General features: G+C 45.5%; 1 protein-coding gene across 4 annotated transcripts in view; it reads left to right on the forward strand.

Moving 5' to 3' along the window:
* The window catches only part of LRP4 (LDL receptor related protein 4), a 61,071-nt gene extending 45,464 nt beyond the window's left edge, over positions 1-15,607 (forward strand). For 2 of the 4 annotated variants that reach the window (XM_033205256.1, XM_033205255.1), the window contains 8 exons: positions 1,171-1,279; positions 3,688-3,832; positions 4,101-4,214; positions 4,697-4,832; positions 7,596-7,663; positions 8,246-8,333; positions 10,016-10,157; positions 13,125-15,607. In XM_033205256.1, coding sequence (XP_033061147.1) covers positions 1,171-1,279; positions 3,688-3,832; positions 4,101-4,214; positions 4,697-4,832; positions 7,596-7,663; positions 8,246-8,333; positions 10,016-10,157; positions 13,125-13,457 — 1,135 coding nt within the window. In that variant the 3' untranslated portion in view covers positions 13,458-15,607. Of the gene's footprint in view, positions 1-1,170; positions 1,280-3,687; positions 3,833-4,100; positions 4,215-4,696; positions 4,833-7,595; positions 7,664-8,245; positions 8,334-10,015; positions 10,158-11,440; positions 11,503-13,124 lie in introns of all 4 variants that reach the window. The other 2 variants (XM_033205258.1, XM_033205259.1) reach the window with 2 other exon arrangements.

A 15,607-nucleotide genomic window follows, 5' to 3' on the forward strand; every position in this document is an offset into this window, starting at 1 on the left:
CCAAAGTGCTGGGATTTCAGGCATGAGCCACCACGCCTGACCCAGGCTCCAGAATGTACAACTACTTGTCTAGATAAGAAATGCTGAGGGCAGGGGGAAGGGACTCTGAAGAAGTCTGTGCCCCCTTCTGACCCAAAAGAAGGGAAAGGGAATCCAAGACTTCTGGAACGGTGGTAGAATGCCTTCTTCTTTTAACCTCAGTGAGGTCCATGTAGACTGAGCTCACTTCTTTTTTTTTTGAGACAGTCTCACTCTTTTGCCCAGACTGGAGTGCAGTCGCATGATCTCGGCTCATTGCAACCTCCATCTCCTGGGTTCAAGCGATTCTCGTGCCGCAGCCTCCCAAGTAGCTAGGACTACAGGCACATGCCACCATGCCTGGCTAATTTTTGTTGTTTTTTTTTTTTTTTTTTTGAGACGGAGTCTCACTCTGTCGCCCCAGGCGGGAGTGCAGTGGCCGGATCTCAGCTCACTGCAAGCTCCGCCTCCCGGGTTCACGCCATTCTCCTGCTTCCGCCTCCCGAGTAGCTGGGACTACAGGCACCCGCCACCTCGCCCGGCTAGTTTTTTGTATTTTTTAGTAGAGACGGGGTTTCATCATGTTAGCCAGGATGGTCTTGATCTCCTGACCTCGTGATCCACCCGTCTCGGCCTCCCAAAGTGCTGGGATTACAGGCTTGAGCCACCGCGCCTGGCCAATTTTTGTATTTTTAGCAGAGACGGGGTTTCACCATGTTGGCCAGGCTGGTCTCAAACTCCTGACCTCAAGTGATCCCCTGCCTCAGCCTCCCAAAGTGCTGGGATTACAAGTGTGAGCCACCATGCCCGGCCAACTGAGCTCTCTTAAAGACCATTTGTAAGAATCTGGGCTTTGATTCTTGAGTAGGAGTCAAAGGGCAATCAAATTCCTGAAGATGAGGCTGGGTGGTGGTTCCTCTGAGGTCACTAGACTTTCTGCGCCTCCCCAGAGCAGCCCTGACCTCCCCACCCATGAACCACCAGCTCCCCTCTTCAGCTTTGGGACTCACAGTGACTCCTCATTAAGGGTGCTTCTTGAGTTTTCATAGCACCTGCCAGTCAGCTCAGGAGGGGACAGATAAGTTCTTAGGGGGAAGAGCTGGGCTTCCTGGCAAGCATTTGGCGCAGCCACTCTTTTCGTTTTCTTCGCAGGATCTACTGGGTAGACGCCCATCTGGACCGGATCGAGAGTGCTGACCTCAACGGGAAACTGCGGCAGGTCTTGGTCAGCCATGTGTCCCACCCCTTTGCCCTCACACAGGTACTGGCTCAGGAGAGAGGTAACTAACCTCCTTGACTGGGATGTTTCTTTGGGGTTCTAAGTCAGCAGTCTCAGCTGTAGCTGCTACTGAACAGACATGCTATTGAAGCTCATTTTAGGAATTTTTCCTGTGCCCTGAAGCCTTGGTAGGTTGCTAGGGCCACCCAGTGCCCTCATACTCCTATCCTGCCATTCCCATGTTCTAGCATTCAAAGGAGTGGCTCTCAAAGAGTGGTATACAGAATCAGATGTGGCACTTGTTAAAAGGCAGGTTCCTAGGCCGTGACTATAGAGGTTATAGAGAAGCAGCTTCATGAGGGCTGGGCACAGTAAAATACATTTTGATAAGTTCCCCAGTTAATCCTAATGCTGTGGTCCCAGCATCTGGGCTTAGGGAGCTCACTTAGTGGCAACAGAGTGGAGTGACTAAAAGCCAGAGTTTTGAGGCATCTAGCCAGTTTGTAAGTATTTAATGGATACCATCAATGTGCCAGGTACCTGGGTTCAAGTTTTATCTGTATTATTAAATAACTGGGTAACTTTGAACCGGAGTGACTGAACCTCTCTCAGCTTCAGTTACCTACAAAATAAATCAGCCTAATAATAGTATCCTCCTGAAATAGAGACAAAGCATTAATATAGTACCTGGCACACAGTAAGCACCACACGCATGTTATCGCTACCCATTTTAATTATTATTAGCTGTCACTTTTGAGTTCTAACACAAAAATAATTTGGGCGAGGAAAAGAAGATCTACCAGGCCTGAGGCCAAAACAGGAATTCTCAATCATTTAAAAATCTTGGCCAGGTGTAGTGGCTTATGCCTGTAATCCCAGCACCCTGGCTGAGGCCAGAGTATCAGTTGAGCCCAGGAGTTTGAGACCAGACTGGGCAACATGGCGAGACCCTGTCTTTACAAAATTTTTTGTTAAATTAGCCAGGTGTGGTGGTACACACCTGTAGTCTCAGCTACTCAGAAAGCTGAGGCAGGAGGATCACTTGAGCCCAGGAGGTTGAGCTGCAGTGAGCTACGTTTGTACCACTGTGCTCCAACTTGGGCAACAGAGCAAGATGCTATCTCGGAGAGGAGAGAGTCAGAGAGAGAGAGAGAGAGAGAGAGAGACAGAAAGAAAAGAAGAAAGGAAAGAAAATAAAGAGAAATAAATTTGACCCTTTTTTGCCAAATATTATCAACTCTGTATTCTGTATTATGTTCTACTAGCCAAAAAGATTTTTGTTATTTTGTTGTTGTTTTTAAGATGGAGTCTTGCTGTGTAGCCCAGGCTGGAGTGCAGTGGCATGATCTTGGCTCACTGCAACCTCCGCTTCCTGGATTCAAGCGATTCTCCTGCCTCAGCCTCCCAAGTAGCTGGGATTACAGGCATGCGCCACCATACCTGGCTAATTTTTTTTTCTTTTCTTTTTTTTTTTTTTTTTTTGAAATGGAGTCTCACTCTGTTGCCCAGGCTGGAGTGCAGTGGTGCGATCTTGGCTCACTGCAACCTCCACCTCCTGGGTTCAAGTGATTCTCCTGCCTCAGCCTCCCGAGTAGCTGGGATTACAGGTGCATGCCACCATGCCCGGCTAATTTTTGTATTTTTAGTAGAGACAGGGTTTCACTATGTTGGTCAGGCTGGTTTTGAACTCCTGACCTCATGATCCACCCGCCTCGGCCTCCCAAAGTGCTGGGATTACAGGCATGAGCCACCACGCCTGGCCTAGCCAAAAAGATTTTATCTGGTTTTACTTAATGATAGGCTTTTTTTTCATATTCTAAATGTAAAACTACAGGGTAATACTGTATATAGGTTTTTCAATCTATAGGTTTCCCCACAGTTTCTGATATATACCCTTGGATGGGGATGAGAACACCTTCATTGCCCCTCCCTACCCTTGGCTGAGAATTTCACCATCATTGCATTAGAAGAAAACTGCCTACAGAAGTAAGCAGAGGATTTGGGGCAGTGCTCTGAGCAAAGGGCCCAGAGGAACCTAGAATAACCTTCAGATTTCCTCCTATTTGCTAGAGAGGGAGCCAGTCAATCAACTGAATGGGGACTGAATGTTAGGTGCCAGAAATTCAGAGATGAATAGAACACATTCTTGCCCTTGAAGAACTAATCTGGTAGGATGGACAGACCTGTAAACAAATTGCTTGAGTATAAAAACGCACTTGGGCAAGTGACTACAAGGTGCAGAACTGTATAGAGGAGAGAATGGTGAAGTCTATATGGATTTGGGGAGATTTCCTTGACAGTGTCATGTCTGGGGATGCACAGAAATGAGGAAGAGATGAAGAGGTCATTTCAGCAGAGGCAGTGGCCAATGGTGAGGCATAGAAGCTGTACAAGAGGGAGTCTGCTTGCTGAATAACATTTACTGTTTGTGGGCTTCTCCTGTTGAGTAGCAAGACAGGTGGATCTACTGGACAGACTGGCAGACCAAGTCAATCCAGCGTGTTGACAAATACTCAGGCCGGAACAAGGAGACAGTGCTGGCAAATGTGGAAGGACTCATGGATATCATCGTGGTTTCCCCTCAGCGGCAGACAGGTGGGCTCCCGGGTACCGAGCCTGCTTCCTTAACATCTGTGGGATTGGTCTGTCACCCCAAGGACTGTTAGGGACCAAGACAGGGCCACAAGAGAGTTTCTTGGTTCACATTTTAAATGCTTAAACCTTTTTACTCCCTCACAGTTGTATATCTCCTGCTCCCCTGTCCCTGGGAGTAGGGTAATCCTGGATTTCCTGTTTTTGAGAAGCCTTAAATTGGGAGACCTGATTCTGTCCCAGATAAGACACTCATCTACTTTGCCTCTAGGGACCAATGCCTGTGGTGTGAACAATGGTGGCTGCACCCACCTCTGCTTTGCCAGAGCCTCGGACTTCGTATGTGCCTGTCCTGACGAACCTGAGAGCCAGCCCTGCTCTCTTGGTGAGTTGGACTGTATGGCTGGAGCCACTCAGCAGAGCCCCTGGAAGGGCTGAGGGTCAGCAGCCTCTGATCCTGGTCTGATCTGTCCTTCTGGGTGGGGTCCCCATATAGAAGGTCTTATTAGTGGAGTGATTGGTAGCAATCTGCTTGGGTTTTGGGAATTGCTCAGACCTGGGTTTGTCTGCCCTCTGGCATTTGCAAGAATTCAGGTCTCTTGATTCCCAGGTCCCTGCTGTAGGATAATCAGTGGCCTGTGCATCACTCTCTCTTCCTGACTTTGGTGAGCCAGCTGTCCCATCCAGAGCTACTATTATAGAATCTAACTCCTTTTTATTTATAGTATTAAGAAGGGCTACTAATGAAGGTGCCTGTGACTAGGGCAGCTAAAAGATTGTTTTGTCAAGTTCTCCAGCTGCTACTCTTGGGCCATATGTAGAGGTCTGTGGTTCCAGTGGCCCACTCCAATCCTCTTTTTTGTCTAGTGCCTGGCCTGGTACCACCAGCTCCTAGGTCCACTGGCATGAGTGAAAAGAGCCCGGTGCTACCCAACACACTACCTACCACCTTGCATTCTTCAACCACCCGGACCCGCATGTCTCTGGAGGAGGTGGAAGGAAGGTAAATAGGTTCAATGCAGGCTCGTGAGCCCTTTGATTCAAATCACCATCCCACGACCAGTAGCTCATAGTCCCAGCTCGATCAGGTAGTTGGGAGGTAGATTACGTCATGAGCTACCAGTCCCTGTTATTTGGGACAGAAGGTGATATTCAGACTTGTAGACTGTTGCAAGTGATTCCCTTTTTAGCTCTGAGGGCAAGAAGCTTTAAGAATAACTTTAAGGCCAGGTGCAGTGGCTCACACCTGTAATCCCAGCACTTTGGGAAGCCGAGGTAGGTGGATCACTTGAGGTCAGGAGTTCGAGAGCAGCCTGACCAACATGGAGAAACCCCGTCTCCACTAAAAATACAAAATTAGCTGGGCGTGGTGGTGCATGCCTATAATCCCAGCTACTCGGGAGGCTGAGACAGGAGAATCACCTGAACCTGGGAAGTGGAGATTGCGGTGAGCTGAGATCGCGCCACTGCACTCCAGCCTGGGCAACAAAGAGCGAAACTCCATCTCAAAAAAAAAAACAAAAAAAAAAACAAAAAAACTTTAAACAGAAATCACTTAGGAGGACCCTCCCACATGGTATTCCTCCTTCTTCTCTCTGTGACATTTGCTCTCACATCAGAGGTTTGGCATACTGGCTTGTCCAACAGTAGTCTCTGGGTTGTGGCTTGATAACTTGAAACAAAAAGGCTTCCCCAGAGATATGATGGCCTTAGCTTATAATGACACGTGCACCTCCCTCACACATACACAAACACTATTATTAAATAAGTAAGCATAAACACGAACAGTTCTCAAAGCAAATATAAAGTATCTTATTTCATTAAATTAAAGGTGCTATTCATTATAAAATGCATCCTGATTTGAGAAATTAAACTGAAAAGATAACCAACAGCAAATGTGAAATGCTATTGATCATAAGTTACATTCCTGTTTCAGAGATGGTAGACCATAGAAAAAACAAACATCTTAAAATTGATTAAATATTATGTTACATTCAATTCAGATATATTCTTTTTTTTTTTTTTTCTTGAGACAGGGTCTCACTCTGTCACCCAGGCTGGAGTGCAGTAGCATGAACACAGTTCAAGCTCACTGCAGCCTCGACCTCCTAGTTTCATGTGATCCTCCTACCTCAGCCTCCCAGGTGGCTGGGACTATAGGTGTGTGCCACTATACCTGGCTAATTTTTTGTACCTTTTTTGGAGATGAGGCGTCTCCATGTTGCCCAAGCTGGTTTTAAACTTCTGGGCTCAAGCAATCCACCCGCCTAGGCATCCCAAAGTGCTGGCATTATAGATATGAGACACTGCACCTGGCAAAAAATTCTAATGACCGTGTTTTCCATTTATACTTTATAAAAAATAATCTGGGCCAGGCACAGTGGCTCGTGCCTGTAATCCCAGCACTTTGGGAGACCAAGGTGGGCAGATCACATGAGTCCAGGAATTCAAGACAAGCCTGGACAACATAGTGAGATCCTGTCTCTACAGAAAAGTTTTTTTTTTTTTAATTAGCCAGGCATGGTGCCACATACCTGTAGTCCCAGCTACTTGGGAGGCTGAGGTTGGAAGGATCGCTTGAACCCAGGAGGTTTAGGCTGCAGTGAGCTGTGATTGTGCCACTGCACACCAGCCTGGGTGACAGACTGAGACTCTGTCTCAAAAAAACCAAAAAAACAAAAATAAATAAATAAATAATCTGGAAATACAGATGTGAATAAAGAAGTGAATATCCTATGCCTGTATATAATTTACTCTTATGTTTTGATGTCTATCCTTTCTAGACATTTTTCTAATGAGAACAGTTTTTTTTTCCCACTGCAACATACTGGTCTCTTTATTTTTAATATCATCAGTGGCTTACAAGGTAGTTAACACTTGATTTCAATTCTGAAAGCAGAAACATAATAATAATCCCAAATAAAAACTTTAGACTCAGTGTCCCTAAAGTTACAAGATTTGCACATGATCAAATTCATATGCTGTGTGCCCCCATTCTCTGTTTTTACTACAGTTTGTAAAGAAAAGGAAACACCCAGGTATAAACATGTGCCTTTCTCACTAACTTTTAAGTACTATCAGTCATTATTACTCTCTGATTTTCTTTAGGTTTATTTAGAAAACTTTTGACCCCTGCTCGGACCTTTTCTTATTGTCAGAGTTCTATTTGAAAATTCAGTGCATCTTGGTTCCAAATGCTCTTGCAAGTAGCTTTTCTCTGGCTGTTTAGGAGATGCCTTTGATTGCCTGCTCATAATGTACCACAAAGAAGTCACCTTCTGAGCATTTCAAGTTAGTTATCTGAGCACTCCTTCTGGATGTCTTGCATATTCCCTTGTGCAAGAATGAAGAGAAGAAAAACATTTTTTGACCTTGGGATATTTAGCTCTTGTGATAATTTTTATCCAATCAGATTGGCTTGGCTAGCAGCTTCTTCTGACTCATCCTGGTAGTTTAAGAAAGCCTAATATTGATGTCCTTAGTATTCTTTCTGCAGACTTCCAACTCACTCCCAAACCTGCTTCTCATTTTTAAAGGTACATATTTTATAACACATTTAAACATGGTATAACGCTTGAAAACAGTGCCTTGCACAGATTTCTCTCCATTTCCTGCTGTTGCCCTCTCCATGCTTCTGATATCTTCCATCTGGTACATTCTCAAACCTGAAAGCCCCCGCTTACAGGCCTTTCCCCCTTTCCTGGAGGAAGGCATGATCTTCATTGAGTATAAGTAGGCTTCACATTCAGTTTTCTGTGCCCCACAGATGTTCTGAAAGGGATGCCAGGCTGGGCCTCTGTGCACGTTCCAATGAGGCCGTTCCTGCTGCTCCAGGTAAGCCCTGAGTACCCCACTGTTCTGGAAAAGAAGATGTAATGAATCTAAGTCTCCACTGATATCTTTCATAACCTTCACTGGGACTCTGAGGTTGATGAACTCTTTTTAAACTAAATCCATAGAAATAATAATCATAATAGCTCTCATCACTTACAGTGACAGCTTATGATTTGCTTTCCATATGCCAAGCATGTGATAAGCCATATATATGTCACATACATGTGTGTGCACATGTATGTATACATGCTCTCATATACTCTCCTCCAGTCCTATGAGCAATTTATTATTTACGTATAACTAAAGAGAAAATGTAGGCTTACAAGTTAAGCACCTTGCCTTATGTCGGATAGCTAGGAAGGGGTCGAAATGGGATCAGAGATACTGGCAGAGTGACAGATTTCTTCTCAGCCTCCTCCCTGCACCTCCCATTCACCTATCTGAAAAGGAGGCCCTTAGCCATCCTCAGATGATATAGGATCCAACACCTACAAAAGGAGCCCTTCAGCTTTCCATTCCTCACACCAGCACCAGCTAGAAAGTTGTCAGTGGCCCCTGCCTAGTGTTCTCTATTTTTCCTAGGGGAAGGACTTCGTATCAGCTACGCCATTGGTGGACTCCTCAGTATTCTGCTGATTTTGGTGGTGATTGCAGCTTTGATGCTGTACAGGTAACTTCAGTCTTCCTGCAGGGGCCACATGCTCATTGGTCTTCATGAGCATGTCTGGGATCTCCCAAACCTCTGCAGTTCACTGAATCAAGCTCTGACCAGCCTTATTGCAAGGTTGGGTGCCTGGTCAGGGCAGCAGAAGGAAAGGGTGGAAACCTAAATACTTCTCCAGTCATAGCCTAAGCATTTTCCTTATTGAATGACTACAACAACCCTTCGGGTTTTCTTTATAGACTGGGATGTTGAGGGCACCAAGGATATTACCCAAGGTCACAAAGTAAGAGGCAAAGCTAAGACTGACTCTTAACATCTTTGCTTTCCCAGTACTCCCCACTTCAAACCATTTAAATTGGAAATGATTTTTCCCTTATACAGACACAGCCTTTTACTACAATATTGGTTTGTACATCATTGCTCAGTAGCAATCATTCTGGAAAGGCAGAATGTGTCATTTAGAATCTTTTTATGTCCCTCTTTCTTTATATTTTCCCTCAAATGCTTTAAATATAGCTTGCAGTTTGCTGCTGTTGTTCATCATCATTATCATCGTAACAGTTACCATTAATGGATATAGATCAATGTCATGACAACCTCATAATACAGGTATTATTATTCTTCACTTTACAGATGAGGATCTGAGGCTCAGAAAGTTTTTTTTTTTTTTTTTGGTCTTTATTTTTTTGAGATAGAGTCTCATTCTGTTGCCCAGGCTGGAGTGCAGTGGTGCAATTTTGGCTCTCTGCAACCTCTGCCTCCTGGATTCAAGCAGTTCTTGTGCCTCAGCCTCCCAAGTAGCTAGAACTACAGGCGTGCACCACCATGCCCAGCTATTTTTTTTTTTTTTTGGTATTTTAGTAGAGATAGGGTTTCTTCCATGTGGGTCAGGCTGGTCTCGAACTCCTGGCCTTATGTGATCTGCCCACCTCAGGCTCTCTAAGTGCTGAGATTACAGGTGTGAGCCATTGCACTCAGCCACAGAGTTTAGATTATATCTATCAAGGTCCTAGCTAATAAATCACAGAGGTGGAATTGAAACAGATCTGTCTGACTCTAAAGCTCAGTGCATCAGTTCTCCATTGCTGCATAACAAACTACCCTAAAACTTAGTGACTTAAAATGACAACCATTATCTCACAGTTTCTATGGGTCAGAAATCTGGATGCAGGTTAGCTAGGTGCCTCTGCCTCAAGGTGTCTCACAGACTGCAATCTAGATATCAGCTGGGGTTACAGTCTCATCTCAAGGTTTGACTGGGGAAGGATCCCCTTCCACACTCACTCACATAGTTGTTGGCAGGATTCAGCTCCTTATAGGCTGTTGGCTGGAGGCCTTCCTCATTAGTTTCTTGTCTTGTGGGCCTCTCCATAGGACAGCTTACAACATGGCAGGTTGCTTCTCCCAGAGCAAGAGCAAGAAAGAATGAGGGAGGGCAACTCAAGACCAGAACCAGTTTCTTGGTAACCTAATCTAGTAGCCATCACATTTGCATAATCTTTTCATTAGAAGTAAGTCACCAGACCAGTCCACACTCAAGGGGAGGAGATTCTTAAGGGCATGAATACCAGGAAGTGAGAGTCACTGGGATCATTTTAGAGGCTGCCTACTGGACTCAGTTTACAGCTTTCCCAGGTATCACCCCCTTAAAGATCTCAACTAATCTCTCATCACCTTTCCTCCTAAAGACATAAAAAATCCAAGTTCACTGATCCTGGAATGGGGAACCTCACCTACAGCAACCCCTCCTACCGAACATCCACACAGGAAGTGAAGATTGAAGCAATCCCCAAACCAGCCATGTACAACCAGCTGTGCTATAAGAAAGAGGTAAAAATTGAAATTTACGTTCAAGGGTCTTTTTGGGGAGGTGTGGGGAGGGGTTATACTCCAAATGCCCAAATAAGTCAGTAAGGGCTGCTGAGTAATCCCATCTACCATTTTGGAAGTTATAGTGAACAGAAGAACTGAATATAATTTGGGTTTCTGGGAAGTTCTAGAATCTCTGAGGGATTAGCCTGAGGGACCTTAGTGAGAGCCAGGTTAGAAGGCAGATCTCAGAAGATTTAGGTCTGAAAGCAGTTGTCCTGCCAGGAGATATTTTTCCAAGCTCATAGGTTCTTTCCCTCCAGGAATTGTCATTCCCCTACAAAGGGCTATGTGTTTCTGAAACAAGAGAGCTCTCCCAGACGACACCCAAAAAACCCAAGAGCTCCTGGACTTGCCCATTACTAGCCAAGCTAGTAGCACCTATGGCTGGGAATGGCTTGTTTTTCACTGTTCTTCCTCTTATCACAGAAATTTCTCTAGAATTCTGAAGGTTTACATGCTTTTGTTTTTTTTAACTTCTTTGTCACTTCAATGGAAAATTATTTGCTCAATGTTAAGGCATGAAAAATAGTCCCATTTCAGTTAGCTGGGTGTGGTGACTTGTGCCTGTAGTCCCAGCTACCCAGGAGGCTGAGGTGGGAGGATCACTTGAGCTCAGGAGTTGGAGGCTGCAGAGAGCTGTGATCATGCCACTACCATCCAGCCTGGGTGACAGAGTGAGACCCTGTCTAGAAAAAAGAAAAAAAAAAAAGTCCCATTTCCACAAGGGAACTATACCTGGTATTTCAGATTTTCCTAATCCAATATAAGCCTTGTTTTTTTCTCTAAAATCCTGTAACTCTTCATCAGAAGTTATTCCTTATGAAGACCCTAATCGGTCTACTTCTTTGGCCTATCTAGCACAGTCAGAACCTGCTCTCACACCTGCAGAGCTCTCATGTGTAATGAACATATTTCACATAATAATCATGTGCTTTCTGCATCCATGAATTCCCATATTTAAAAAGCTTCCATTACTTCTGGTTCAAGTTGATGTTTGAAAACAATTTTTAAATTAAAAAAACTTTTTTAAAAGCTTCTACTGCAGTCAAAACAGAATGTGCAGGGGTGGCTTGTAGTTCTAGGAATGGTAGACCCCTCCTGAATATCTTGGAGAGAAAGACTCTTGAAGATTCTTGGGTTCCTGGAGTATCTGATGCTCCAGAAAAGAACCACAATGAAGGCCACAGGATGGCAATTAAAATAGTGTAACCTCTTTCTTCTGTTGTGTGTTTCTTCCTCAGCAGCTCTTTCACCCCTCTGATAGTCTTTCACCTTTTCTCTTCTGATTTCCTCTTGATTTCAGGTACCTGTTGCTGGGTGTTTGTAGAGGGAGTGTTGTTTCCCAAATTGCAAGTGCCATGTCCCCCACCTTTCCCTAACTTCCCCAGCATGTCTCTTGATTAAGACACTGAGTGGCCTGCATCTTACACTGATTTCATCTTGGAGGGTGTGCTGGGTGAACGGACATCTGTGTGTTAGCTTGTGTGCTATCTATGTCCCACTCTGCATGGCTGAGGGGACTGTCACTCTCAGAGGGCAGGGACCATGTTTTTTATTGCATAATCATCAAAGCACCTAGCAGAGTCTCCTGCTTAACATAGGGGCTCAGTAAATATCTGTGGAATAGAATTGTTACAAAAATAGAGCCACAGCCACAGTTGCAGAACTCTTGGCAGGAATACTACCCCAGGGACAGAACCCAAGATGATCCATTTTCTTCTAGCAGTGGTGGCATGTCAGTTGGTATACCCCAGCAGCCAGGAATGAGGCTACTCTTTGAAGAAGCTGTAAAGGGAGAGGGCTGAGCAGAACTCCAGGCTGTGCCTGGAAGAGTCCCAGGTTTTGCTTGGGAATGGTCCCAGGACTCATGGCAGCAAAGCCAGAGTAACCTCCCAAAAAAGGTTATAAGTTGCAGGACCCCACTGGAGTGATGTTTAGGACCCAGATAAGAGGATTTCCTTTTTTTAGTTTTTTTTTTCTTTCTTTCTTTCTTTTTTTTTTTTAAATGGAATCTTGCTCTGTCACCCAGGCTGGAGTTCAGTGGCGTGATCTTGGCTCACTGTAACCTCAGCCTCCAGGGTTCAAGGGATTCTCCTGCCTCAGCCTCCCAAATAGCTGGGATTACAGGCACCCGCCACCACACCCAGCTGATTTTTGTATTTTTAGTAGAGATGGGGTTTCACAATGTTGACTAGGCTAGTCTTGAACTCCTGAACTCAAGTGATCTGCCCGCCTGGGCCTCCCAAAGTGCTGGGATTACAGGCGTAAGCCACCACGTCTGGACAGATAAGAGGATTTTCTAGAGTCCCCTGTCTTACCTCTCAAGTTTTCTCCTTAACAAAATTAGAAAAAAGAGATAATTGAGAAACTAACACCTAAAGTAACTTAACATCCTGAATAAATGTACATTTAATTGCTCTTGCCAATTGCTTTTGATGATTTATATCAGCATGATGTCCCATTAATAAACCATAGTAACAATGTCACATAGCTAACATGTTATAGTGCATTTTGTGTCAAGCACCCTGATAACTGCATTCCATGTATCACCTCATTTAACCTGACAGCAGTTGGTTGTGAGGTATGGATACTGTTACTCTCCTCACACTGCAGAGTTTTAGAGACTGAGTTTTAAAAATGTGAAATAATTTGCCCAAAGTGATAAAGCCAGTGAGTGGCTGCTGCAGGACTGGAAGCCATGGTTTTCCCTCCTCCCTGTACGATAATGGTAATAATCATCATAGCTGCCCCTCCACTTTTAGGCTAGGCCTCATACATTTGCCCAATCACATTTCCACATTTGTTTGTGGGATTTTTGTGCGCTTCACTCCTGCTCTTACCCCATCCACTTCCTTTTTCAGTTTACCATGGGATCCTTTGTAGAAAGCCAACTGACTGACCATATCTGCCCACTCTCCACCCTAGGGAGGGCCTGACCATAACTACACCAAGGAGAAGATCAAGATCGTAGAGGGAATCTGCCTCCTCTCTGGGGATGATGCTGAGTGGGATGACCTCAAGCAACTGCGAAGCTCACGGGGGGGCCTCCTCCGGGATCATGTATGCATGAAGACAGACACAGTGTCCATCCAGGCCAGCTCTGGCTCCCTGGATGACACAGAGACGGAGCAGCTGTTACAGGAAGAGCAGTCTGAGTGTAGCAGCGTCCATACTGCAGCCACTCCAGAAAGACGAGGCTCTCTGCCAGACACGGGCTGGAAACATGAACGCAAGCTCTCCTCAGAGAGCCAGGTCTAAATGCCCGCGTTCTCTTCCCTGCCTGCCTGTTCCTTCTCCTTTATGGACGTCTAGTCCTTGTGCTCGCTTACACCGCAGGCCCCTCTTCTGTGTGCTCGTCCTCCTCCTCCTCCCACCCCATAACTGCTCCTAAGCCCTCACCGGAGCTGTTTACCACCTGAGTCCATAACTACCTGTGCACAACAAATGATGGCGCATCTCGAGAATTTAGACCTGGATTTTACCATGAACCTCACATCTTGTACTCCGTCCTGGGCCCCCTGAAACTGTTTATTCATGATTCCTCGCCAGCGTAGAGCTCCACCTCCCCTTCCCCCGGTACCCTCAGTGCCTGCTTCTCAGTGCTGATGCAGCTGATGACCCAGGACTGTGCTCTGCCCCATCACAGCCAGCATGACTGCTTCTCTGAGAGAACTTGCCCATCAGGGGCTGGGACAAGGGGTTGTGGGTAAAGAGGGATGAAGGATAGAGGCTGAGAGAAGAAGGAAAAGTCAGCCCAGCAGGTATGGGCATCTGGGAAACCTTCAGCCTCAAGTGTGTTGGTAACATGAAAAAGCTTTGGGGGGTAGTTGGGTCTGGGTGTCTGGTCCATTGCTGGCAGTGGACATTATTCTTGCCCTAAGAGTCACTGCCTTTACAGCAGCAGATACTGGTGAGATGGGGGTGGCTCAAGCTGTTCTTCCTCCTGCTAGAATGTGTGGAGCTCTTTCTACCTTCGGATAACGGGGGCCCCTATCACGAGGCTGCTGGCTAATATGAATTCCCTCCTGGTGCCACCACTGGCCAGTATCTTTCCTAAGTCTTTGATCAGAGTAACCAGGTTGTGAGCCAGTGGCTTGAGTGAATGTTAGGCCTTGGGGGCTGAGTCTCTGAAAAGTCTAAGAAGCTCTGCCTAGACCAAACATGGTATATACCACCTAAACCCTCTCTCCCTCATTCCCTGGGATTCTAGGGAAGAGACCTAGAAACAAGCTTTCAAAGAAAAACCAGAAGTTGTCATAAATGGTCAGAAAGAACAATCAGGTTGGAGACTTGGGACACCCAGGGCCTAAAGAGAAGTATCCATGAGGGTCAAACTTCCTGTCAAACTTCCTGTGTTCTTTCTCAAGTGCTCAGGGATCTAAATTAGTGGACAGCGAGCCTGTGGCTGTGGGGTGGTGACGTTCCTCTTCCAGCTGTCTCCTCAGCTAAGGGGCTTAGTTTCCGTGTGGGATGCCATCACTTGGTTCATGCTCATTCACACAAAGGGCATGTGTCTCAGCCTAGTATGAGGGAAATTGAGACTTATTTTTGCCCTAAAACGTCTCCCTAGCTGTTCTTCGTGGGTCGGTTTTTTTGTTTTTTTGTTTTTTTTCCCGTTTGTTTTTTGCCTAATTTGCTTTTTCTGACCAAGCCTTGTGGCACCAGCAATCTCCAAAGTCCTGTGGTGGGAGGGCTGAATAAATAAAGATGCAAAGAGGTAGGCAAGGAGTGGGAAGGTAGAGAGCACCACTGATGAGGCCCTCCTAGCCCACGGCAGACCCAGACCTCTTCTCCCCCAGGAATTAGAAGTGGCAGGAGAGGACAACAGGGGCTGGGAATGGAGGGGAGAATTTCTAGGGGAAGTTTCCTGAGTTGAAACTTCTCCTGTGGTTACTGGTATTGAGAAATCAGCTACCAAACATGGGTGAAAAAGGACAAGATCAAGTCAGTTCTAAGACTGCTAGAGAGAGATACCAAGCCCTTAGCCTTGCTCTCAGTAGCATCAGCCCCAGGTCTGAGCTTCCCCACATTACAGCCTCCCCACATTACACTTGACAAAGCAGTAAAGGAGGGAGCAATTTGGGTCCTTACACTCATGTCTGGGGAGGAAGAGCAAGTAGAAAAGTGGCATTTCCTTGATTGGAAAGAGGGAAGGATCTTATTGCACTTGGGCTGTTCAGAATGTAGAAAGGACATATTTGAGGAAGTATCTATTTGAGCACTGATTTACTCTGTAAAAAGCAAAATCTCTCTGTCCTAAACTAATGGAAGCGATTCTCCCATGCTCATGTGTAATGGTTTTAACGTTACTCACTGGAGAGATTGGACTTTCTGGAGTTATTTAACCACTATGTTCAGTATTTTAGGACTTTATGATAATTTAATATAAATTTAGCTTTTCTTAATCA

The sequence above is a fragment of the Trachypithecus francoisi genome, unplaced genomic scaffold (assembly GCF_009764315.1).
Source record: "Trachypithecus francoisi isolate TF-2019V2 unplaced genomic scaffold, Tfra_2.0 Lachesis_group8, whole genome shotgun sequence".
Lineage (NCBI taxonomy): Eukaryota > Metazoa > Chordata > Mammalia > Primates > Cercopithecidae > Trachypithecus > Trachypithecus francoisi.